The sequence below is a fragment of the Pararge aegeria genome, chromosome 8, assembly GCF_905163445.1.
Source record: "Pararge aegeria chromosome 8, ilParAegt1.1, whole genome shotgun sequence".
Lineage (NCBI taxonomy): Eukaryota > Metazoa > Arthropoda > Insecta > Lepidoptera > Nymphalidae > Pararge > Pararge aegeria.
Window position 1 is genome coordinate 16682936 of NC_053187.1, and position 26483 is coordinate 16709418.

The 26483-nt window shown below is 35.2% G+C and overlaps 2 protein-coding genes across 4 annotated transcripts; both read left to right on the plus strand.

Moving 5' to 3' along the window:
* Positions 1-924: 924 nt before the first annotated feature.
* LOC120625735 (solute carrier family 46 member 3-like) lies at positions 925-8982 on the plus strand. 2 transcript variants are annotated; one of them, XM_039892905.1, is made up of 7 exons: positions 925-1723; positions 2486-2642; positions 5289-5390; positions 6191-6328; positions 7115-7198; positions 7800-7956; positions 8806-8982. In XM_039892905.1, the coding sequence occupies exons 1-7, from the start codon at positions 950-952 to the stop codon at positions 8957-8959; spliced, it is 1566 nt and encodes a 521-aa protein (XP_039748839.1). In that variant the 5' UTR covers positions 925-949; the 3' UTR covers positions 8960-8982. The 2 variants fall into 2 exon arrangements, with proteins under 2 accessions (XP_039748839.1, XP_039748840.1); XM_039892906.1 differs by lacking the exon at positions 7800-7956 and having other exon boundaries at positions 8806-8938.
* A 1936-nt stretch (positions 8983-10918) lies between these two features.
* On the plus strand, positions 10919-24080 carry LOC120625807 (proton-coupled folate transporter-like). Of its 2 annotated transcripts, none has more exons than XM_039893024.1 (8): positions 10919-11072; positions 12093-13012; positions 14804-14945; positions 17638-17739; positions 19137-19274; positions 19962-20045; positions 20461-20617; positions 24017-24080. In XM_039893024.1, exons 2-8 carry the CDS (start codon positions 12215-12217, stop codon positions 24078-24080), a joined length of 1485 nt encoding a protein of 494 aa, XP_039748958.1. In that variant the 5' UTR covers positions 10919-11072; positions 12093-12214. The 2 variants fall into 2 exon arrangements, with proteins under 2 accessions (XP_039748958.1, XP_039748959.1); XM_039893025.1 differs by having other exon boundaries at positions 12200-13012.
* The last annotated feature ends 2403 nt before the right edge of the window (positions 24081-26483 follow it).

Genomic DNA, 26483 nt, shown 5'->3' on the forward strand with positions numbered 1-26483 from the left:
ACATTCCAGATAACAGAGTGTATAAAATTTGACGTTTTGGCGTCCGCTTGCCGCCTTAATTACATGAATTACGGTGGAATTTACAGGTGATACAGCGGAATTACAAGTAATACGGTGGAATCGCTAGGTGTAATAGAGCGGATATCCGGCCAGTCTGATGTTGATAGTTGCGATGTCAAGGACATTTCTACAATAATTATAGCCTTTATAATTTTTTGGTCAATTTTTCTCACACATCCGAAGGTTGGCTGGTAGAAAATACTTTAGCATTCAGATCTCTTTTATCTTATTTCATCTAACTAAACTTCGCGTCATATAATTCGTAACATTTTCAGTGTGACAAAAATGTTTCATCATCGCCAACATTAATCCAAGCAAGTTTAACTAACATTTATTTTTCAATAACACCAATATTGCCAACGTGAACTGTTCGGTAAAATTTTGACAATTGTAAGTAGGCACCAACTTTTACTATTTTTTGCAATTAGAAAAAGTTACTGGCGTATAGTCACGGTCAAAGTATCTAATCAGGATAATACCTTTAGATACTTTGATTTCAAGCTGATTACGAAAATAGATCTATTAGAACACTTAGTACCTAAGTACTACCGTACGTTTAAAAATATGGTGCAAAGCATTGTTCATCAACCACAAGAGTACGAAATACGCATATTGATAATCCAATATGTGAAATTTTAATACGTATAGATGTTTCAAATTTGGTATTGGTAAAGCATATTACAAGCATATGATCTACCTACGTAATGCATAATAAGCAAACATCAACTGTTGTGTAAGTAGTAAAATAATATTTATCTTTTGATAAAGTTATATTATTAAATCAAGTAAACGTAGCAATGCACAATTGATAAGTAGAAATGATGAAAGCAATTCCAATATATTTAATTATCATAGATATTTCAACATTTGATGCAATATCACGCACAATATGGCAACAAAAGAGGAAGAACCGTTGAAAACTCAAAAAGAAAAGCCGAGAAAGAAAACCTTCAAAGAGAAGATTGCATATATCAAAGATAATATAACAATAGAACCTGTTTTAATGACTTACGTCGTTCCCGGAGTCCTAGCTAGATTAGCAACTCAAAATTTGAATCTTGATAAAGCTTGTCGGGTAAACTTAAAATATGGGGACAAAGTGTGTAATGCTCTTATTGCAAAAGAAGGAACAATGTACCAGAAAGAAGAACTGCTTATACAAGAGCTTATTGCTTCGATGGAAGCATGGAAAAATTTCATTTTAACTGCGATACCGAGTTTATTGATTCTCTTTATAGGAGCCTGGAGTGATAGGACTGGAAATAGAAAGATCTGTGTTCTACTACCAATAGTCGGAGATCTATTGATGTGTTTAAGTAACATACTTAACGCATATTATTTCTATGAATTGCCAGTGGAAGTGACCATGTTTTTTGAGGCATTATTTCCAGCAATAACTGGCGGCTGGATTACTACATATATGGGAGCTTTTAGTTACATTAGTGAAATTTCTAGTGAAGAAACGAGAACTTTCAGAGTTGGTGTTGCAAATCTATGTTTAACTGCCGGAGGGCCCATTGGAACGGCCCTTAGTGGAATATTACTAAAACATATTGGATATTACGGGGTTTTTACTATAAGCTCGCTCTTGTTTTGCTTTAGTATCTGTCATGGATTCTTCTATATTAAGGATCCCGAACGACCGAAAACTGTCAAAAAGGAGGTATGCACAAATAATTCAAAGGCGTCGTAAAAGTTGATTAAATGCATTGCACCTCGGCCTCAGATAAGAAAATTGCGGCAGGGGACAAGTAGTATTGAACTTTGCACCTTGGCCAATTTGGCATACCTTACGACCGACAATGCACCACAGATGAAACATATTCAAAGGTTTTACACTAGGTGTACGGACAAATCCCTTGATTCAAAAACCCAGACCACCCAGCGTCACTCTGAGTCCAGGTTCAAGCCTCACAGGAGGCACCCCTAGGGTGAGGTTCACAGATATCGCTGAGCCATGAGGTTTAAATATGGGAAAACTTTTCACTCATTCCAACCCCTAGTGACGCTATTTTATCCACTTAGTTTCTATCCATTAAGCAAACCCTGGGTTTGAGATCTGCGTTAGAACGTTGGCGGCGTTTCACTTTTTTTTATTATGTTGGTGTCCAATTTTCTCAATTAAGTCACAAGTTAGGTTAGTTAATTTAGTGCCTTATTTACATTAAAGGTCTTAGATTTTGCGGCATTTGCTATTGATATTGGGTTCTTGGTTATTGTACACAAAAAATTTTACTACTACTAAATACGCATCTGGCGACCAAAGAGCTAGCGCACATCTAGCCCAACGGCCAAGTCTAAAAATGCAAAGAAGCAATACTATCATGTTTCTACATATTATGTACCTACCGTGCCCAGAAGTAAACATTGAGATGGATTTTTTTATGATAATCATAAAAGTTTCTTATAAAATAATTTGTTTCAGGATGAAATTGGTATCCAAGGATTCCTCAAGTCATTTTTTGATGTTAAACATGTCAAAGATACATTGGCGGTAGCATTCAAACAGGGACCTAATCGACGCAGAATAAAGTCTATTTTAGTTTTGTGCTCCATTGCTTTTATATATGGACCAGCTTATGGTAAGTGTTATAAAAAAACTCCAATATTACTACGAATTTATATCCAATATTGCTGATTAGTTGTTAATCAGAGCACTCAAAAGTTTTTTGAGACGAAATTTAGGATTAACACTAAGCTTATATCATAATAGCTGTTGCCCGCAATTTCGGCCGCGTTTATATTTGTTTTAAAAGCAAAGTGTATGTTGTGTATTCTTGTAAAAATCAATCGTATCGAATCACTTAAAATAAATGTTTTGTAGGTAGTCCTTAATTTTTTTTTACTCGCGATAACTTCTACATTATATGTCCGATTGGAATGGATTAAAAAGTATTTTACATCTACACAAATACTCTTTATGATAAAACTATTTATTATTAAGGATCTCCATTTTTTTTAATAAATTATAGCTATTGTTACTTCGCGATAGTTTTAGCTTTCTAAATGGTTAAAATCTGTCCTGTACTTTTTGAGCCTGTTGGGTACAAACAAACAAAAAAATCTTCCCTCTTTATCATTTATATAATGAATCATAACAGTAAGTATTACGAGAAAATTTTAATTTACAATAGCGTAAAAGTATGGTCTTAATGTATATATTGTGTACACCTAACAAACAAAATATTTGATATATCTGTGCAGTTTTATTTATATACAATATTTATTTCTTGATAACACTATGCAAGTAAAGCTGATACTACAGTAAAATTGAAAAGCTAAGATTCTGCAAGCTATAGACAAAACTCAGTAATTTAATCATTTGATGCAAATTCTCGAAGGACATGGCAACAAAAGGTTAAGGGGTCACTCCTTTTGGTAAAAAGAAAAATAAAAACTCAGAAAGGAAACATTCAAGGAAAACAATATCACAATTGAACCCTTCTTAGTGAATTATGTCGTACCAGAAGTCCTAGCGAGATTAGCAACTCAAAATATATATATATAGATAAAATTTGAGTTAACTTGAACTTTTATGACAAAGTGTGCGTCGCTCTTATTGAAAAAGAAGGAGCATTGTACCAGCAAGAAGAAGTGATTGTGCAAAACTTATTGCCTCGATGAAAGCGTCGAAAAATTTCATATTTACGGCGATACCGAGTTTATTGGTTCTATTTTTAGGAGCCTCTAGTGATAGGACTGGACATAGAAAAATAATTATCCTACTACCGATATTTGGAGAATTACAGAGTTGTATGAGAAACATACTTAACACTAATAAGTGTAATAATAATAATTATCATTTAATCCTTTGATGCAAATTTATTATATTAATTTTAACAAATTGTCAGTGCTCGAACTATGTTCTTAGAAGCAATTTTATGAACAATAGGTCATTGCTGGAAAATTTACGTGGACAAGCTTTTAGTTACATCAGTAAAATATCTACTGAAGAAACAAGAACATTCAGAGTCGGTATTAGAAATCTTTGCTCAATTGTTAAAAAAAAATATTATGGCGATTTTACGCCATAATAATTTTTTTTAATAATTATAATTCATGGTGTTATTTACATCAAGGACCCATCGAAAAAAATAAACCCAAAAATAAGGTAGCTTGTGTGATGTTTTACGTTCGTTTTTTTTTTTATAATGGCTATCATAAATTATTTATGACAGTAAGGAAATGGTATAGGATTAATAATTATAGGATGCAGGTGGTGTTTGTGGATCTTTCAAGTCGCTCTTTGGTATAGAACGTGTTAAAGATACTCTCACTGTGACATTCAAATCAGGACCATACTACTAAAAACTTAGCCCGTTGCCATCTTAGACTGCATCATCACTTACCAGCATTGCAGTCACGGGCTAACTTGAAGAGGAATAAAAAAAATACACAACAAAGTGTGTTGGGTAATTTTTTGTCAAATTTAGTGGGGATTTTGAAAGCAGTTTATGCCCGAGGAAACATATGGTCAAGGAAAACCAAGATCCACATGAATGGAAAAAGTTGGAAGAGGCCTTTGTCTTAAGACAAACAGATGCAGTTGCTGATAATATTATTTTAGTTAAGTTACATAACCTAAAATAACGTGTGTACCAAAATAAAACTAAATAAAATCGAAAACGTCTTCGAAACCAGCCCAGCGAGGCAAAGTTCCTAAGATGCTGGCAGCATTGCCCCTTTGAATGGCCAAACTAATTCTTTGGCCAAAGGTACTAGCGGGCTCTAGGATCAAGGACTCGCAAACCCTTTTTGGCAAATCTTTAAGAAGAATTCGAGCCCCCGGTACCCACGCTTTCTGCTCTCTTGTTAAGTTATATTGTAAATAAACTAAGAGTATCTGAATAAAGGCCTATATGTATTTATTATTAATAGGCCCAAGCTAAGATTATCTCTCAACTAATTACATAATGTATACCATAATTTTGGCATACTTATTAAATATAATTAAAGCTTAATAAATTCTACATATATGCTAATTTGGTTCGTTTTATACACACGAAAACATACAACTATACTTTTATCAAGTAAACAGTGGTTGTATCAGGTACAACTGTTTTTAGTCTTTTTATTTTCAGTGATTTTCAGTGCAGGACAATGTCTGACGGTTTCTAATATAAGCAATGCTATAAAAAAAATTATGATTTATACTTTTATTTAACTGTATTTCAAAAATGTGAAGTTTCATTATTAGTTTAAATATAATATGAATTAAAACTTTCCAGGAGAGTTTACGGTGCGGTATCTCTTCACTAGGTACCGCTTTAACTGGGATGCTCTCAAATACAGCTTTTATAATACTTTCTACATCTGCATACACGCGCTCGGTGAGTGCAGTTTTATTTGTACTTGAATATATTGTAACGTTTGTATAGAAAAGTTTCCACTTTATTTGTTTGCTCCAAATCTAGCATGAAAAAATACAATTTCTACACGCAAAGTACTTGGAATAGGCATTTGACTAATAACAAATATTGCCTTCTCTTTGACATACATGATTGCTGTCGTATGCTTCAGTTTTAGTAGTAGTTGAACTTTCTGGGGCAGAGCTCGTCCGGGGTAGTGCTATTGCCATGTTTATTTCTGCCGTTAAGCAGTATTGTTACAATGCTGTGTTCTAGTCTAAAAAGCGTGATTGCTGGTGTAATACAGGCACAAAATGCTCAGTGGCGTGCAAAGAGGGTATGCATAGGGTATGCAGATGATATAAAGTGAAGAAAACGTCTAGTACGAGTTATAAATACTTACTTAAGAGTGGGTTTTAATAACTCTTAAAATGCCCATCCATAGGGTTTCAAAACTCGTACTGGCGATTTTCTTTATTTTATATCTTCTGCATGCCCTGTGCATTCCCTCTATGCACGCCACTGATGAGACTTAACATATACGTCTCGAATTGATGGACACAACAAGGTCACAATTTGCAGCGATAGACGATAGCGATAGAGCAATAGACGATAGTATTCTACTTACCATTTGGTGGGCGATTTGCATGGTCCGTCAATTTAAATGAAAAAAAAAAATTGTATCCTTTTTGTTTTATTTCTCTTCATAATCGCAGTCACACTTATAACCGTTTTATAAAATTTCTGTTTTGAAATGACTTCTTTTTTTAAATATCTTATAGGTGCATTAATTTCAATCAGTATATTTAGCCGGAAGTGGAAATGGGGAGATGCAACACTAGGTCTGATATCCAGTTGCAGCAAAATTGTTGGAGGTTTAGCAACAGGTCTTTCTAGAAACTCTTTACACATGTATATCGGTAAGAAATTGTAATATACCGTATATTAATGTATGTAACTGGGGATTTACTACCATCGCATACAGCAGAATTATTTTAAAATTACTAATAAGAAAATGAGGATTATAATGTCGAAACAAAATGTAAGCATTATGAAAAAAATACTGCTTTAAGCGATGTTAGTAAGCTCCTGATTTATCGATTCGTATAAACACATGTGTCGCAACAACTTTATCCATAACAAACTTTATTTATTTTACTAGATGAAATTCAAAAAATTTATAATACAAAAATGTTATATTTACGTAGGCCTTATTACAGGCACTTATGAAGTGTTCATACATTTAACAATAATGTTAGGTGATGGTGATAACTGCATTCGTTAACTTAAAATTCCTAAAGCTAGAATTATTCGTAACGCGCCCTGGTATAAGAAGAGCCCACAACAAACTTAGCCAGTAACTTAACTTTTTTTGTTATCACCATCTCACAGTCGAGTTAATGTTTAGCTATGAAGTTAGAGCAATTTATACCCAAGTTTTTTTTATCATACATATAATGCTTAATATTATAACAGGATTTTTTTATAAGCTTACATTTTATATAAACTTTGAACTTATTAGAGACATCTTAAGGATTTCATCTGGTAATTTTTTATAAAATGATATATTATAATATAGGGTAAGGGTATTTATTAATTACTAATTTTATGCAGCCTAGTAAACTGCACTATAAGTATTTTTACTTCTAATATAAATAATTTACAAAAAATCATTTAAGTTAATCGTCCTTTGTTTTTCTTTTCAGCTGTTTCCATAGAAATGTTTAACGCAACTTCGTTCACCGCTTTGAGATCTATATCTTCTAAATTAGCATCCACGGATGAGTTAGGTATTGTATCGATCTTGTTTGATTTCGACATCAACATTTTATGTTATTAAATTGTACCGCGTGCTGACTGCAGATCAGAATACAGTTGTTACCCCCCCACTTCTTGCGGCGGCCGTTTGGAGAGACCTATAGTCCGGCAGTGGACTTTACTGATACAAAAATTGTGTAAAACTTTTATAGACTACTTTCGGGTTTAAGATGACGGCCGATTGGCGCAGTGAGCGAACCTGCTTTCTGAATCCATAGCTGTGGGGTCGATTCCCACAAATGGAAAATATTTGTGTGATGTCTGGGTGTTTATTTATATGTAAAGTATTTATGATTATTTTGATTATGTATATTGTTCAGAAAAATATTCATCAGACATGTTAGTAAGCGTAGCTTGTGTGATGGGTATCACACAAGCTACGCTTACTTTGGGGCTAGATAGCGATGTGTGTATTGTCGTAGTTTATATATTAATAAAAGTAACATACGTAAGCTGGTTTTTAATATAATAAATAGATGATTTTTGGGTGATAAGGGATTCCAAACTAGTAACCGAAAATATTTGAATGGCTGTAAAGTAAGTAAGTGTAAAGTATTTTTAACGTAATTTCAGGGAAAATGACCGCAGTTTTCAATTTAACAGAAGTGCTAACGTCGATGATATTTGGACCTATTTATTCGTGGATATACATGATGTCCCTTAAAATTGACTCTGGCATTATTTATTACTGCAGTACTGGACTGACGTTACCACCGATTCTTATATTTGTGTATGATTATTTTTATATATTTTTCTATAACGCGGAAATGCAATAATGCATTTCAATCTTTAGAATTCAAGGTTTGAAATAAATTTGAAATACATAACATAAAAGATACTTGCCTATGTTACATTACGGGTAAGATGGTATAAATAAAAACCGGGACACATTTGTACTTTTCTGTCAAGAATTTCTCACCCCTTGTCCACCCTATTTGTTTGTTTATTTGTTTATTGTTATTAGGTACACAAAACAGGTAATAACTAAAAGTAGATCTAAATATAAGTAATAACAAGTTTTGTTCTAAGCTATAACCCAAAGTATGTGGACACAACTTGGAAAACTAAACTTGGACTATGCATATTTAGCCGTGTCGCACCGTCGTCGTCGGTTTAACACGCATCTTTTTTGTTTGTCGTCTATTGATTGGTATTTATCAATTCGCCATAGTCCCCTAGTCGCATCCTCCCCCCCCCCCCCCCTTATCATTAGGTTCATCATCATCATCATAATTATCAAACCATTACTGGGCCATAGCAATGAGAAGGGTTCAGGCTTTAGTCCACCACGCTGGCCCAGTGCGGTGGTATTGGTAGACTCCACACACCGTTGAGAACATTATGGAGAACTCTCAGGCAAGCAGGTATCCTCACGATGTTTTCCTTCACCGTCGAAGCAAGCACAGGGCTATCACCGTTTTTATATTTATGTTACTGATTGAAATTGTCTTTCGAAATATTCTTAGAGTACTTACTAATTGAAATATTAGTATGATAAATCAAAGTCTATATAACAATATTGTTTAACTATAATGGATTATAAATGATACTTATTAATGTTACTTTAACAATTTTTCAGATGGTTCTATATACAAAATAAAAAGGAAGTAATCGACAGTAAAACAGACTCTATAAACGCAACAGAAAAACTAAAGAATGAAGAATGCAAACCTAAGGAAGAGAGTTTAGTTAATAGCATTGATTTGAATGACACACGGTCTGTTTTGTGTTGAATATAGATTAAAATTTGCTAAGTTTTAAGTTATTTTCGTTCTTCCCTCTCATCCCACTTTTGTTGTCCCATTGCTGACCACAGACCTCCTGGACTCAAGATAAGTGGATCTAGATATTAAACCATTACCATATAAAACATTTCTTCAATGATAAAGGACTTTCTAAGCAAGCTATCATTATTAACTCTCTAACTAATCACAAGCAGTAGCCCTAGTACAAGATTGTTTCGCTCGAATCGTGTCGTGTTAGTGGAGTCCACCAATCCGTACTGGGCCAACGTGGCGGCCTTAACCCCTTTCTCATTGTGAGAGGAGACCCGTTCTCTGTAATGGGCCGGTAATGGTGTTGCTGTGTTGATGATGATGAATCGTGGAGTAGTATTGAAATACTTGAATATTTAAGTTAAATAATTATTTGCATTAATTTAAAGCTAGATTTTGACTACATTTCTTTAGCGCGGGCCTTTAGACACAGTATTTGTAAAACAACAGTCAGAAGTACAAGATTTGCGACTCTAAAACGTCCTCTAAATCTTGTAGTGGGCCGATAAAGGGTTGATATGATGAATGATCGAAATTGGCAGTAGTTAAGGTTAACGTATTTGTATGAAAGTTTGACACGTCACGAGCCTTAGACTATACTTCTCACATAAGCAAGGTATATATATGGATCTTAGATCCACTAAGTTGCTGCCCAATGCTAATTCGGTGCTAGCAAAAACATTCAGCTGCCAAAATGTCGAAAACATAAATCATGCTAATAAAATGAAAATATAAGTTTATATTTGAATCATATAATCTTCTGTTGTCGATAGACAAACTTCGTACAAAAGAGACGCGAAGGTGTCACTAAACTTGAGAGTTTGCGCCTGTCTTCATACTTGTAGCAAACTTTTGCGTCGCCGGCGAGATCAGAATTTGTCACGTTGTATACGAAATCTTTTTAATACAAAAAGATTTATATCTGTATAAAACTATACAACCTTTAAAGGTTGAGTGGCATTCTTTTTTTTCGGTTCGTTTTCTATGATCTCTTTTGATGTTTATAATCGAGTAATATATTCCATTATCTGCAATGAATACAAAGGATTACTTAAACAATAAAAAGCTTTGGTGGTTGGTCTTTTCCAATATCATTTTATAGTTTAACAATCTTTAGAATTTTTCTGTTTTGTGAAAGAAGAGAGCGGAGTGGCCTGCTTCCCAGCCTGCTTGCTTAGCAGTCTTTAATATATTTTTTTTTTTTAATATACTACGACAATACACACATTGCCATCTAGCCCCAAAGTAAGCGTAGCTTGTGTTATGGGTACTAAAATGACTGATGAATATTTTTATGAATAATATACATAAATACTTAAATATACAGATAAACAGACAGACACTGAAAAATATTCATGTTCATCACACAAACATGTTCCAGTTGTGGGAATCGAACCCAGGGCCATGGACTCAGAAAGCAGGATCGCTGCCCACTGCGCCAGTCGGCCGTCCTAATTAATAATCAATTTTAATTTTATATTTTTATTATCTTTTAGGAATACATAATTAGTAAGTCTTTTTTTTAATAAAAAATATGGGACTATATATAAATAAAGAATTATTATTATTATTATTATATAAACATAAATTTCTACTTCTCCTTTCTTTATTTTTGTGTGGTTTCTTTGTAAGCGCGTTGACCCTTCACCAAGTAAACATAACAGACACAACAAAGAGCTCTTAGTAATCAATGTACAAACAGTAATGTTACAATTACAGTATTGTTACGTTATCAATTCACGGTCGATATAGTAGCAAAATAATCACCCTGTGTAAATAGTAATTAGCTGGATGTTAAAATAATGATAAATGCTATACATAGAGTGTTCAGCTTTCATCATTACGCAATAACGTATTGTGATAATAGCATATATAGAAAATTAATTATAAAATTGAAACTATTTTCATGTTATAGACATCGTACATCGTGATTGTTTGAATTTGTAGTGAATGCAATTATATATTTCAATTAACTGTATCTTTGTGAGATGTGGTGAAGTGAGTAGTTTATATTTTATTATTTGTATATGTATACCGACATAAACGTGGCGCTCAGCGATTTAGCGTTCAGGTACGATGTGGCGTAGAAACCGATTAGATTTCACGGTTCAATATAACTGTTATAAGTACTTACAAGTCCGTTTTCTATATTCAATCTATCTGTAATCTATTGATAAGTTGTAAAGCAAAGTTGCTATTTATTATAAATTATATGGACATTTTTATAACAACTTTGCTAAGTGATAAATGTAAGGATTACGGATTGATTGAGTATAGAAAATGGACATATTTTAAAATACGAGGTTATAGGATAGAATGTAAATATTCATATGTCCTTAGGTTTTATTGGAAATTTAAACCTTTTTAATATCCGCACCTATCTTAAGTGATCGTGGATTGAGAACTCTATTAATTTATTTTTCAATTCAATTCAAATTCAAAATTTTGTATTTTCCTTTAAGTTTTTGACTGCATTCAGGTATAAACGCAAATTATTGTAACTATACATATATATATACTGTACATATAAACTTTAATCTAGGATTTGATATATTGTGAATCAAAGTCAAAAGGCAAAAATATCTTTATTCAAGTAGGCCCAATAAATTAAAAAGCCCAATTTATATAAATCAGTTGGAAGAAATTTCATGTGTGAATCCCGGTAACAGAGTTATTTACTTATGGACATCTTTATAAATAAACCTTTATGAATAAAGAAGTAGGCCTAGTATAGATGGCACTTATGATGCGATTTTTATCTGAATGGAACGCCGATCGAAATAGCATTAAAAACCTATTCAATGTTCTTAATATAAATTTTATTCCTTATATTATGAAAATTAAGCTTTATTTTCATAATATATCATGGATTTCTGCAAAGAAACGCCTGCTTCTATCCAATATCTTATTCCTTGCAAATATTTAAGACTTGTATCTTGTAGAAAAAGAAATAATATTAATTATTACAAAATGTTGCCACTACGTATAGTTTAACTTCTCATGCATTGGATTTCGTGCATTTTCGCTTAAAATATAATTAATTGCTTAACCTTAACAAAAATGGATCAACCAATACCTTTTTTAATTGCAGAAATCTTATTTTTTTAAATAAACATCTAGCGCAAAGATAAATGATTGACAACGTAACGAACAGATAAATTCAAAGTACACTTTAGTTTATCTTCAACATCCACGCAGGTAACTATTTTGGTCATGACTGAAGACGCAAAGGCACCGTCACCAGAAGAGCAACCCTTGGATGCGAAACCAATGAGTAAAGAAGAATTTGACAACAGGAACTTTTTCAAAAAACTATGGGACATAAAATCAAACATAACGGTGGAACCCATACTGGCCGGTCTCATTATACCATCAATGTTAGCCAGGATTGCGATACAGAACTTAAATTTGGATAAAGCTTGCCGTGTTAAATTAAACTACAATGACAGTATATGCGATGCTTTGATCGAGAGGCAAGGGAACCTAACGTTCTACGAAGGTGAAGTGCAGAAAGTTATATCTTCTATTGAAACATGGAAAAGCGTTATACAAACCGCAGTGCCAACTTTATTTGTCATATTCATGGGCGCTTGGAGTGACCGCACCGGGAACCGAAAGCTTTGCATTCTTTTACCGATTCTTGGAGAATGTTTGGTGTGTATAAGCAACATCCTGAGTACGGTGTTCTTTTACGAAATTTCCGTTGAAGTTACCATGTTCCTAGAAGCTATATTCCCTGCTATAACTGGTGGTTGGGTTTTGGTGTATTTGGGTGTTTTTAGCTACATAGGTGACATCACTGACGAGAAATCGAGGACGTTCCGTGTTGGTCTCGTCAACTTATGTATGACAGCTGGTATTCCGATTGGTACAGCTTTGAGTGGAATATTGTTGACGTTATGGGGCTACTACGGGATCTTCACGCTGTCTTTGCTCATATATTTGATAACCTTCACGTATGGATACGTTTGTTTGAAGGCGAAAACTAAACCCGGAATAGAGAACGAGAAGGTTAGTAAATCGTACATTTATAGGTGCAGGGATTTCATTCCGTGATATTCATTTCGCAACTAAAATACTTTTACGAAAGAAGACTCAGGGTAATAAGTAGAACCAAATTTGCTTAAAAATAATTCATGTTTAATTTTATGTGTTTATTTTTGTCAGTCAGTTAACACAAAATTAAATATCTTCATATAAAGATATATATATTCTCTTCTTGCCATATGGCAAGTGGCTCAGCTTGACATATGCAAGAAGTCTTTTGTAAACAGTACTTTTGTCTGTTTGTTGTGATTATTGAAAACTAGCAGGGAAGAAATTTTGGTGTCCATCCATTTGTCAAGTTATAGTATTAGTAGTTAATGTGCCGATATAAGTGGGATTTTCATTGATTTTCCATAACGATGTTCCTTTCCAAAGCTTGAAGTTGTACAAAGAACAGCGCCACGTTTGCTGGACTTCTTTTATGAAAAGTCTTTACTCTTGAAATGCATGCTTTTAACGATTTAATAACAGGTTTGACCTTGTAAAGCGGTTCTCTTATTTTGCATACAAACTACAAACTCTTCAGTTTTAATATTAGTCGAGATAGATGGATAATAGACAGATCTAGTTGCCTCCTCACCTTTTTACGATCGACCGCGAGGCACCGTAAGGATCTGCATCCCTACGTGGTTGATATACCGCGGACGCGTACTAAGCGTTTTGCGTCTTCGTTTCCGCAAGTATCTGGAATTGTCTTCCAGCTTCCATTTTCCCCAGAAACTACAATATGAGTACCTATAAATCAAGAGTAAATAGGTATCTTCTAGGCAAGCGCGCTCCATCTTAGGCAGCATTATCACTTACCTCATGTGTGATATAAAAGATGTTGCCATGTGGTGACTGTAGTTCGGCGTACAGTTGTCACCACCCCTCCTCTTCCCCATCTTCCCGCGGGAGTCATATGAGGCGTAAAGGAATATAGCGGAGGATGGGTAGCAACGTCTGAAATAGAATTACCAACTACTGTGACCACCAATCCGTCTGCCCAACATGGTGATTATGGGTTATTGAGTCATAGGTCATCCATGTTATAGGTTATTGAGAATGAGATAGATGGCTAGGTTTAGCCATTCTGGTTAGGAACCGCGCTTTGATCTTGACCACTACTAGCAGGTTTTTTTTTGTTATTTAATCTATATATATAAAAGGAAACCTCCATAGTCCAATGTTCCCGAAACGCTGTAGATCGTAACAAGTGGAGGCGCATCGCGGGGGATGCTGTAGCCAAAGAAAATGTATCATCGTCAACCACGACCACTCCGTCAAGAGTAAACGACTACAGAGGATATAAAAGAAAGTTGTGTTAGTTACATCATTTATAACTCAAGAACGGCTGGACCAATTTTTATGATATATAATTTTTTGGATTTTGGATTTCTGTTAGTCCGGAACAGGATAAAAAGTATTAAAATATAACATTCATCAAAAAAAAAGATCCGCGGTACGAAGTACACCGGGATAGCTAGTTATAAATAAAAACAATATGTTATATTCAGCATAATCTGAATTTCATGCTTAAACGGTGAAGGAAAACATCGTGAGGAAACCTGCACGCCTGAGAGTTCCCCATAATGTTTTCAAAGGTGTTTGGAGTCCACCAATCCGCGCTGGGCCAGCGTAGTGGACTACGAGGCGGAGGAGTAGGAGGAGACCCGTGTCCTGTAGTGGGTCGTTAATGAGTTGATATGATATATATGATGGAAGGTTATCTATTATTATATCACACGAATAATGCAACGTACTCTCTAATTTCAGGCGAAACCAGTTGCCCTATCTGACTTAGTGTCTTTAGTAAGAGAGACAGTAAGCATGGCTTTCAAAAAGAGGACCGGAAATACAAGAAAGAAAATAATTCTCACCCTAATCGTGGTCGCTATTATATACGGACCGAGTCATGGTAAGTTTTAAATTTATTTAATAAATAATATATAATAAGATATAAAATATGCTACGACAGCGCCTCTAACGGTAACGTTATTGCCAAACCTTTGAATAAATAAATATACTACGACAATACATCGCCATCCTAGCCCCAAAGTAAGCGTAGCTTGTGTTACGGGTACTAAGATAACTGATGACAGTTAAACACCAAGAATCTGAAAAACATTCATTTTATTTTTATTTTTCTTTAATTGGAAAACCAACAGTAGTAGATACTAAGTAATTGACAAATTGGTTGACTTTAAACTAATAACAGGTTTCCCACATTTTTATAACACAAACATTCTCTAGTTGTGGGAATCGCATCCACAGGCATAGACACAGGCCAGAATGTAAGGCCACTGCGTCAAACGGCCGTTTAAAAGATTATTATAAAATGAACTAATCAAAATGAAATAATTAGCTAGCACGTTTAACTGGAGTAAGTACACGGGGTTTTAAGTTACATTATTTTCCACCAGGAATTGTACTATGGAGGTGCCATACCCCCAATAGGTTTCTACGGGACTTCTTCCCAGAACGATTAATCGCTTGGCGGCCAGGTAGCCGCGGCCAAAGCCTCCCAGACCACACCACAGAAAATTCAGAAATTATAAATTCCCAAATTGCCCCCGGATCGAACCCGGGATCTGTCACTTTAATCCGTAGCACTCAACGCTGCGCCAGGCAGGTCGTCAAAAATATGATAAAAAAAGGCTTTATATCAAGCGTGTAAAATAACACATTAATTCAAGCGCGGAAGGAACTAAAAAGAGCATAGACAACTTTTGCAATAACCCGCTAGATGCCGTTTTTATGAAGGGCAAGAAGGCGGTCACCTACTTGTTGGACAGATACGGTAAAATCGCTGCACAGACAACTGTGGTGGAATGCTTTCGACACGCTACCAACCAACAAAAGTGGAGAAGACTCGCGCGGGAAGCAGTGCAATCCAATGATGCCTAACGCCATGAAATTCATCTCAGCACCCACGACCACTCTGCCAAGACTGCACAACTACGAAGAAGCCTATTATGACAAATCATAAGCAGGAAGAAATTTTGCTTAAAAATCTTCGAGTTTTGTATAATAGTCTACGTTTTTAACGTTCTCTACCATAAGGAAGAGTTGAAGTAGTATTTCAACTGTAATCAGACATTTCGCAATATTTTAACATATTGTTGTAATTATTTATAATAGATACCTACGTTATGCATAAACAAATAACGTATGAATATCATCAGAACCATGAGCCTATTTTGCCTGATAATAAAGATCACGAGATAACAAAATAAGCTATTTGTAATTGCGACAAACATGGGGCTTATGGATATTAGTGTAATATCCATACTAATGATATCAATTCGTAGGTATGTCTGTTCAAATTCAAATTCAAAATTCATTTATTTCAAGTAGGCCTAATTTATAAGCACTTTTGTAACGTCAAGGCAGATTGTTTGTAGTGACTCTACCACCGGTTCGGAAGGTTAGGTGAAGGTGTTGGTTTATTTTTTACCTATGTTCATCTCAACCCATTTTCTGAGCTTCATGAAACCTAGCACACGAAAGCTATTCCAGAAACGGAATAATCAACTGCATTTTTGTGAAATAAAAAAAAAATTGGTTTCCGATGTAGGTATAGCTGGGAGCATCAACTCTTGCCGCAGGATACAAAATTATTGGTTGTAACCAATGAAGGCTTAACAGCTTAACTAATAGTCATAGGATATTTACTTAGCATGCGCGCCACGAAAGAGTTACCTCTACCCATTGTCTCGTCTATCTGTATAGAAAATACGATTAACTGTATTTAAACGGTTCCCGTAGATTTTTTTTAAAGACTCAATAGTCGCAGGCACAAGCTAGTTGTAAATACTACGTGCAAAACCCCCTTGTTAGTTTACTGGTTACAAAAGTTATTATTGTTTACTGTCAAGAATACACTACTAGAAGTAATTATAGAGTTACTGGGACAGAGCTCGTGCTCGAGCATGTTTGTTGCTGCTGCCAAGTAGCATTGCGGTCTTAAGAGCGTGGCCGATGCATATAAATTCACGTGGGACTTAACACCTATATGCCTCAGCTTGATGGACACAGGGCAGCAATATGTAATATAAATTCAAATTCGAAAAATTCAAATTTAAAAAATTCAAATTCAAAAATATTTTATTAATGCAGACCTTATTACAGGCACTTATGAAGCGTTCATATATTTAACATGTTACACTTATGTTAGTAATGGTGATAACTGCATTCGTTAACTTAAAACTAAAGCTAGGAGGGGTCCAAACGCGCCCTGGTCTAAGAAGAGCCCACAACAAACTTAGCCAGGTAAAAACTATCTGGTTAAGGTAAAGTTACGAAATATATGTTATCCACTCTCGTGTTTCAGAGAGCAAGTTCATACATTGGTCCCGATAGTTCCGTCCGTCAGATTGTTGGCAATAAAATTAAAAATGCACAATATTGAGACTTTTACGAACTCTCTCTCACAAAGACTAAAGTCCTGGGTCAATATCGACCCATACTAAAACATTATGGAAAAAGCTATAGTACTTAAGCTAAATATGCACTGTTAGCTAGAAAACTGAACTCTGTAGCTTTTCTTACAGATCGTAGCATTAAAAACCTTAAGTTTCTAACTTTAAAGTTCATTTTTCCATTTACAGGCGAGAGGATAATCACATACATGTTTGTGAGATATCGACTTAAATGGGATGCTTTGAAATACAGTATCTACTCCACTTACAGTATTATAACGCATTCCCTAGGTAAGTGAATGAATACGACATATAATAATAATGCAAAATTTTCTATATCTACATAATATATAATATTATCTATATTATATACATCATCAGTCCACCTTACCGCAGTGGGCCAGCGTGGTGGACTGCGGCTTTAACCCCTTCTCATGGTGGGGGGAGACCCGTGCCCTGTAGTGGGCTGGTAATGGGTTGATGTGATGATGATGATATATATCATCATAATCAACCCAATACCGGCAACTTTCACGGCCCAGAATCAGAATGAGAAGGGTTTAATCCGAAGTCCACCATGCTGGCCATGTGCGGATTAGTGGACTTCACACGCCTTTGAGAATATAGTGTAGAATTCTCAGATCTGCAGGACCCTCGCGCCGCTCTTTATGGGAATCGAACTCAGCACACCTGAAACGGAAGCTGAAGTCCTAACCAGTAGGCGATCACACTTTTTATTCGTATCTATAGACACAAATAGATAATAACGAAGTCTATGTCTGCTATTTCGATCTAATTGCCATTTTTTTTACCCGCAAGACCGCATTAGATCAGCATGGAGGGCTTCACCCCTAAACACCTATCTCATAAAAAGAGATCATGCTATCTCTCTTCTCGCCTGTGGGATGGTAATATACTAAGGATGCTTAAGCTTACCATTTAAACGATGAAAGAACTCAAATACTTTGTCTGTATGTCTGTTTCTCCTGCCTACTGTTCGGAATCTGGAGCAATCTGCTCTATGAAAAAAATAACTAACTTCTATAAAAATCTTTTACGGTGCCAGCACTTAATATTTTTAGTAAAACACGAACTGAAAAAACAAGTGTTAAATTGTAACACAAGTGCATAAATGAATCCATTTATTTTATCAAAGATATTAAATCATTTGAGCCGAAGGCGACAGTAAATATTTCAGTCATGAGAAATGAAAAGCAGAGAGTAGGTAATTAATATATTCTGCTTTTTTTACGGAAAATTAACAGGACTGTGATTCTAAGAGCATTGTCTCTTTATAATAATTTTTAGGTTAATTTAAACAATTTTGTGTATTTATTTTAATCTTCGTGCACTTTTACAGCGTTATTTTTTTTAATTTGTAAAGATAATAATATACCTACGTATTTATGTGGAAGATTCTCTGGTGTACTAAAAATTTAATTTTCATATAATTTTTTTAGTTTACCTACAAAACCACATACATGCACATAGTTATCGATTTTCAGTTTGTGATTTCACTTTACGATGTAGAATTCAGGTGTCGGTGTGCGCGCGCATCGTAAAAATTCACTCTCATAATTTTTCTCCATCGCGCTAAAAGAAGTATAACTTCTTAAGAATAAAAGAGAGAAGTGAAGCAATCTTGCCTTAAATCGAATATTTTATCCATTTAAATTATATTCTTTCAGGTGCGTTGTTTTCTATCAGCGTGTTCAGTAAACACTGGGGTTTCCACGATTCCATGCTTTGCCTCATATCCATATCCAGCAAATTAATTGGCTCAGTCTACATCGCTTTCGTCTATACGGACTTACAAATGTTTATGGGTAAATTGAACTTTTGGATAGAAGCATGCGCTACTCTACGGAATTCCATGATATCCCTATCCCTATCCCTACTAATATTATAAATGTCAATGTAAGTTTGTTTGTTACGCTTTCACGCAAAAACTACTAAACCGATCCTCATGAAACTTTGTACACATTTTTTTGGAAGTGTTAGAAGTAATATAGGATACTTTTTATCACGACATTAAGCTCAGTTCCTTTGGGAGAGGGGATGAGTGTTTGACGATTTTACACAATAACTCCGACGAATTATAATCGATTTAAATAATTATTTTTGTACTATAGAGGTTATAATATGTTTTTTTATTTCGCCCAAACTGTGGTAGGAGATAACTCCTCAGCAGCAAACCAATCATTTAAGGCTTAGCGACACTGAATACTTTAATTTTTTTTTTGTTGCGGAAAATATCTAGTATTATATAAAATTAAGCTTAATTTGCTAGACTCCGCGAAAAGCAGAAGAATCTGTATAGTGTAATTAACAATTTCTTCAATCTTTACACTCCACACCGAACAGATCTTCCGCAATGTACCCTCTACGCACGTTTTGCTCCGACACCGGGCATCTTTAGGAGATGTTGACTTTATAAAGAATAATTATTAATACCATAACTATAACTATACATATACAACGAAAAATGTTAAATGTAAAGATTTTCTTTTCAGTGCCAATAATTGAGATTCTGAATGCAACTACTTTCACGTCACTCCGGTCAATGGCATCCAAGTTGGTCCGCGCGGAGGAAATGGGTAAGTCACCTTCAAATTTAACAGCCGAGTGCTTTCTGAGTCGTAGACCATGGGTTCGATTTCCACAAATGGATAATGTGTGTGTGATGAACATTAATGTTTGCAAAGCAGGTACGCTGCCCACTGCGCCAATCGGCCCTTTAAATTAAATAAACTTAAATAAACTAAAAACAAACCCAAAAATAAAAATAAAATATTAAAATACAATGTAGGCAGCGATATCTGTGGTAATGCTATAGCAGTAGTTTAGTGATCGCTGGCACAGCGTGGATTTTCACCGGAACAGCCAAGGACAGCTATTTTGACCCTAAGTGTTTGTAATCTGTGTATACATACATATAAATAATATAGTTTATCCCCTTCCTTCTCTACGAGTTATTTTCTATGGTATTTAAAAAGTTGTTCTATTTTACAGGAAAAATGAACTCGCTTTTCAGTCTAGTGGAGACATTGGCGGCTCTCGTATTCGACCCCACGTACTCCGCATTGTACGCTCGCACCATACCCATTTTCACTGGGGCAGTCTTCATATACAGCGCAAGCATGACATTACCTGCTATCAGTATTTTGACGTAAGTTTTTTCTTTGTATTCTTACCTGAGACCTGGTAGATTGACGCTGGTTCCCTAGGAACGGGGTCCGGCGTTTCTTGTGGGAGGCAGCATGCTTGGACATAGCAGCCTCATCAGGAAGAAAGCATCAAGACTGGAAGCATCTGGCTAACGGTGAAAGGCGTAAGTATGCCTCTCTAATAGAGAGTTTCATATGGTATCCGTTGGAGACCCCGGGGCCATGGTGTCCGAAGGTACGAAAAAATCGCGGTTATTGCCCCATTGGAGACAAAGTGCTGGCTGAATTTTATGCAAAGAATCGCTGTAAATTTAGGCGGACATGAATTTACTGTTGTTAGTTTTATTTATATTTCAATTTCGTTATAAGTTGTATTGTTACACTTTAGCCCTTGTTATTGTAATTTCGCTTGAAAAGTTTTGATGCAGTTTCAGATGGTAGTGAGTGAACCTTTTAAGGGAATTGTATTTACATTAAACCCATTCTACCAATCGCCTCATCTTGGGATCAGCTCGCGAACCGGAAGTGGTGGTTGTTCATTAATTTAGCATAGAAATAGCTTGCACAAGTCAGACCTTAGAATAATCTTGATCCCAGAAAAAGAACCGAGGTATTTTACCTAAGGAAATAAAAAAAAATATCATTACTTTTTTTGGCTTAGCAGCAAAACTGATCTTGACAGTATTTTGCAATGAGATTGAGCTTTCACCCAGGAGATGGACATAACATCCCGGGAAAGAAAAGCCGAGAACGACCCCACTTATATTATATCTGACCCCTGTCATAGAATTATATCTTTTTTCAAATAGCCCCATAAAACGTATACATGGTAGTGAGATGATTGCAAAATTGAAAAAAAAACAAAATTTATTTCTCTCAAGTAGGCCTAGTTTATAGGCTCTTTTGAAACTTCAAGTCAGTCTGTTTGTAGTGACTCTACCACTGGAAGGCAGACCGAGAAGAGCCGGCATGAAAACTCAGCAAATTGCTCTTTTTCAACATCACTTCACAGTTTACAATATTTAGAGTTTGCTATCTTGTGAGGGATGAGAGCGGAGCCTGCTTCCTTGTGTTTAAGAAATTAATCAATCGTATAGTAACCCGATTTATGTGTTTTAACACATTGTTTAAACTTATACTAATGGTCGTTAATTACCTTGGGCCATAAGTAATCATATTATAAAAGCATCTACAGACAACTCAATCGCACAAAAGCTTTTGCACCTTTCGCAAAGGATATGCAGAGAACTACATTCATGAACTCAAACTAAAGGCTTTTAAATGCGCGCTGGTCTGAGAAGCGAACAACAAACTTAGCCAGGAAAAAAGTAAATAACATTGCGGGTATGCCGAGAGGTTAGTAATTAGCCTCGTCCGAAAGCTCCCTCGAGACCATGTTGTTGAGCATTGTCTCAAGTCTACTCTCGTGGGAGTTTGTTTGTTTATGTTATAAACTGTTATTATAATTCATCAATAACCTATAACAGTCCACTGATGTACTGAAGGCCTCTCCCAGTGGAAGGGCTTACCCTTAATCACCACACTGTGCAGACGGGTTAATAAACGGTGATAGCAGTGAATCGTAGAAGTAGAACAGAGGACGCTGCTGTCCGTTTTCCCATATATTTCCTTAGTCGCCTCGTACGACATCACGAAGAGGAGGGATGGTGATAACTGTAGTCCACACTTAATAAGCCCCCGAGGGGAATCAATACACTGATGTGCCCGAGAGGCCGTCAAAAAAACGAAAACTATACGTTCTCAGTTCTCAGGTACTTAATATTAATTCGCTTGTGAAAAGATAACAAAAGAAAGAATCCACGAACTCACGCATCTGATAATGTTTTTTTTTATAACATTAAGAGCGTGACATGACCGTTTTCAGAACGTTGCAAACTGAAACGCGACCTGAAATTCTACGTGGCCAGTCCGTGCACTTTACCATTTCTTCTTCAATTTTGATATTTTTAGTTCCTCAAATAAAAATAAACATAACTCAAATAAACAATACCTATTTCTAAATAACCATGTAAATCTTAGGTAATGCGCATTAGAGGTCACTTTGAAATTATATCGTGTCGAGAAAATTTTACTTATTTATTTTACCGTGTACTCTTAAAGTGATAATGATAACGATTTAGTCAGAAATATGGTCATGGATATCATATTTTAGTGAATAACTTCATTGATTACATAATAGTAGGTATATTTTGTCCTTTTAATCTGGCATACACTCCCAATCGATTGTCAAAACCTTTTATATGCATTATCGCATGAAAAAAGATATATCGAGATATTATTTAACTTTATCCCTTTATTTACCTAATAAAGAACTATTTCAAGATCCTCTTTTCTGTCTTTTTATATAAACCTACTATTTCTTCGATCCATCTAACAACCCGGAAAAAACATTCGACTTCACACGCTCAGGTTGCCTTTAAAAGATCACTTCGTGTTAGTTACTACGTTCACTAGTGATAAAGCCGCCTTTGCACCTAGCACTAAGTACGATTACTGTTTTCCTTGTGTTTTTCCTATTGTGTTTTGTTGCAATAAAGTTTTTTAGTATTATATCCTATTCTATTCCGTTCTGCTAGTTACAAAAGAAATTAGAAATTTGGTTCCAGATTTGCATTTAATTTGTGCGAGTGATATTTTTATAATTATTACCAGTTAATCTATTTGTAGGTTCTAAAAACATATCAAAATTCCATTAATTTCAAGTCGTCCTAACAGGAGCACTTTTGAAATGCTAATTTTACTGACACTACCACCCAAAGATGAATCAAAGATTCTACTGGAAAAAACCGTAATAAATTCAGAAGTTGTTATTGTAACAATGTAACAAACTAGTTAACTTTCTCAGTAGGGTATTCGTATATAGCATTTATATATTTAAGTGATTTTCAACATTGTTTAAACTAATTCAACGGTAGGTCTAAAAGTGGTTATTAGGAATAACACTTTTGAGAACATTATGGCGAACTCACGGGTATGCAGGTTTCCTCACGATGTTTTCTCACTGTTGAAACAAGTCATATATGAATTGCTTAATACGCATGTAACTCAGAATAGAAAGAGATGCGTGCTGGGATTCTAACTCGGCCCCATGAGAGTGGAATCGCAGTCCCACAAATGATTTATGTACCTTAAGCAAACGATATAATAAGTCGATGGCTCATATCCAAAATTAATAACTGCTAAACCAGCTTAAAAGACTTTTACTGCTCCCATCAAATCGCATAAACACTTCAGCAGATCCTTTAAAAAAACCTTGTTACCGAAATACAAAACGTTTATTCCGCGTAATTGTCGTTATTTATTAGTATAGTTCTGCAACTTCCTGTTTCCATTTTATTGTCGATATTTATAAATACAGTTCAGAAACTTTTTGTTCCCAGGTGGCTCTTCGTACAACACCGTCGAGAAACTAAACTTAGGCGGCGTGAGGTGATAAAGGAATAACTCTTGTACAGAAAGTTTTACGGTACTTTCTTTTCTTTTACAAATAGATATTTAATAAAGTATGGGTACCAACTATAAATTGTGCTGTTTTTCTTCTTAGGAGTTTCTTGTTCACCGCTAATGAAGCAAGGTTTGTCTGTAAAATACCGCTTTAAGAGATAATAGCCTTTGCTCACTGTTTGTTGATTTATCATGTTTATTTATAAATCATTATTTTTGAAAAATGAAAAAAATGGAATAATGCTCATAAAAGATTAAAAAACGAAACAGATAAAAAAGTACCGAAACACATACATTTGTACAAATTTTGTTTTTTTTTTTTTCACATATAAAAAGTGCACCTGTTACTGTAACCCAGTAGGAAAATGAAAAAAACAAAAAAACAATTTGTAGGAAAATGTCGTCTGCCCTTAAATTTGGCAGACGATAACCAATGTCCATATCACTGTACTATACTTATTCTATTTTATACTTAAATAACCGCAGTTTTAATATTTTGCGGGTTTTCCCGCAAATCGTACCTATTTATTTTGTTTATCCGTCTTCCGTCCGTTGTGTGTGTGTGTGTGTCTGTGAGTGTGTGAGTGTGTGTGTGTCTGTGAGTGTGTGAGTGTGTGTGTGTGTTTGGGTGAGCCGATTGTGTATTTTGTTTAGATGGTGAATTAGTCGTGAATATTCTTAGCTATCTATGATGAAAATCGGTCAAAGATGGACACCGCCACAAAATAGCGAATTACATTTTTCCCATAACTCCTTCAATATGGGTATGAAAAGGGTTGAATATTTTAATAATGTACACAAAGGGTACTTACCGACAAATCAAACCGCGAAACCAAAATATGTTTTATACATTCCCACAAGACTTTGGAAAAACTAACTTTGTCGTGTCAAAAGAATATATGTTCGAAATAGAAACGTACAAAAATAACTGCCAGCTTTGCATTTTGCAATTTTCGGAATTTTGTAATCAAAGCTGTTTCTATTCCGAAAAAAGGGAAAAAGGGAATCCATGTTTCCCATGTTTGATTTTTTAAAACTATACTAGCTTTAGCCCGCGTTCTTCGTCTGTGTTTGAGAAATCCCGTTTGTTTTCCTGTGACAAAAAGTAGCGTATTTACTCTCCGTCTTTTCAAGTAACTCTATGCAAAAAATCTAGCTGAATGGTTGCTTTGATAGAAAGTAAAGGAATGACAAACAAATAAATAATCACACTTTCGCTTTTATAATATAAGTAAGGACTAGTAAGAATTTTGTACAAATATTTAAAGTGATTAGAGATTCTTTGTTGTTTAAACGCGCAGGGTTGTGATATTATGTGATATTATTGCCAGTTTAGTGATAAGCGGTGATAGCTCAGTGGGTAGAACTTCGACTTTACTTTTGGTGGGCCGAGTTCGGACGTGTTACTTTATCCCTTGTCAAGAGATATCATTGGGGATATAATTTATGTCTCCTGCATATGCTAGCCGTTTTGCTGGAGTACTCTCTCCACAGCGATATCCACTGCACCTTAACAAAGCGGTCAGCTAATTACAAGAAGACGAGGCTTAACAAAGCGGTGGCTTAAATAGCCCAGTGGGTAGCACTTTGACTTCACTTTTGGGGGGCTGGGTTCGCATCCCAGCAAGCGCTTCTTACTTTTCTAAGTTATGTGCAATTTAAATATCACTTGCTTCAACTTGAATAAAACCATCGTGAGGAAACCTGCATGCCTGAGAGTTCGACATAATGTTCTTAAATGTGTGTGGAGTCCACCAATCCGCGCCGGGCCTGCGACCTTAACCCCTTCTCATTGTGGGAGGAGACCTATGCCTTGTAGTGGGTCGGTAATCATATCAAACCATTGCCAGCCACCGGCTACCAGTGCGGATTGGTAAACCAATGATGACAGGTATTCAGGAAGATTTATTAATTATCACTTAAAACTATCACGATCGCATCAATATTCCAACAAAAAAACGGACGGAAACACAGATATCTCTTTTTTTTTTCAAAAATAAATCATGTTAAACTTGCCAAATATTCTTTGTTTGGAAAATATATCGATTCTCAACAAACTTAAATAAAGGTTTTAAACAATGTAGAGTGCGCTAATATTTTTTCCTCGACTTTGCGAAAGTTTTTAAATGCAGTTATAAACTTTCTGTTCCCAGGTGGCTCTTTTAACATCGTTGTTGTCAAACGAAACTTGTCCGATGTAGAAATAATGCTGTTTCACTTTTACATTACTTACTTAGCTTATATTAGTGGATACATAGAAAATTTCGTTGAGTCCAGTAATATATTAGCCCGCTGGTAAGTTATGATAATTGTAATTTATAATTGTAAGTTAAAATAATTGATTATGCAGCCTAAGATAGCAGCGAAGTAACCTGCTTGAAGTATGAAAGTTATATCAAACCT

What these genes read in the sequence shown, in the direction of transcription:
- LOC120625807 (XM_039893024.1), top strand. Translation starts at nt 12,215, where the DNA reads ATGACTGAAGACGCAAAGGCACCGTCACCAGAAGAGCAACCCTTGGAT. An exon ending in TATTATAACGCATTCCCTAG is followed by an intron (nt 17,740 to 19,136) that starts GTAAGTGAATGA and finishes ATATTCTTTCAG; the next exon opens with GTGCGTTGTTTTCTATCAGC. An exon ending in CCTGCTATCAGTATTTTGAC is followed by an intron (nt 20,618 to 24,016) that starts GTAAGTTTTTTC and finishes TTTTGTTCCCAG; the next exon opens with GTGGCTCTTCGTACAACACC.
- LOC120625735 (XM_039892905.1), top strand. Translation starts at nt 950, where the DNA reads ATGGCAACAAAAGAGGAAGAACCGTTGAAAACTCAAAAAGAAAAGCCG. An exon ending in CATCTGCATACACGCGCTCG is followed by an intron (nt 5,391 to 6,190) that starts GTGAGTGCAGTT and finishes AATATCTTATAG; the next exon opens with GTGCATTAATTTCAATCAGT. An exon ending in AGCATCCACGGATGAGTTAG is followed by an intron (nt 7,199 to 7,799) that starts GTATTGTATCGA and finishes ACGTAATTTCAG; the next exon opens with GGAAAATGACCGCAGTTTTC.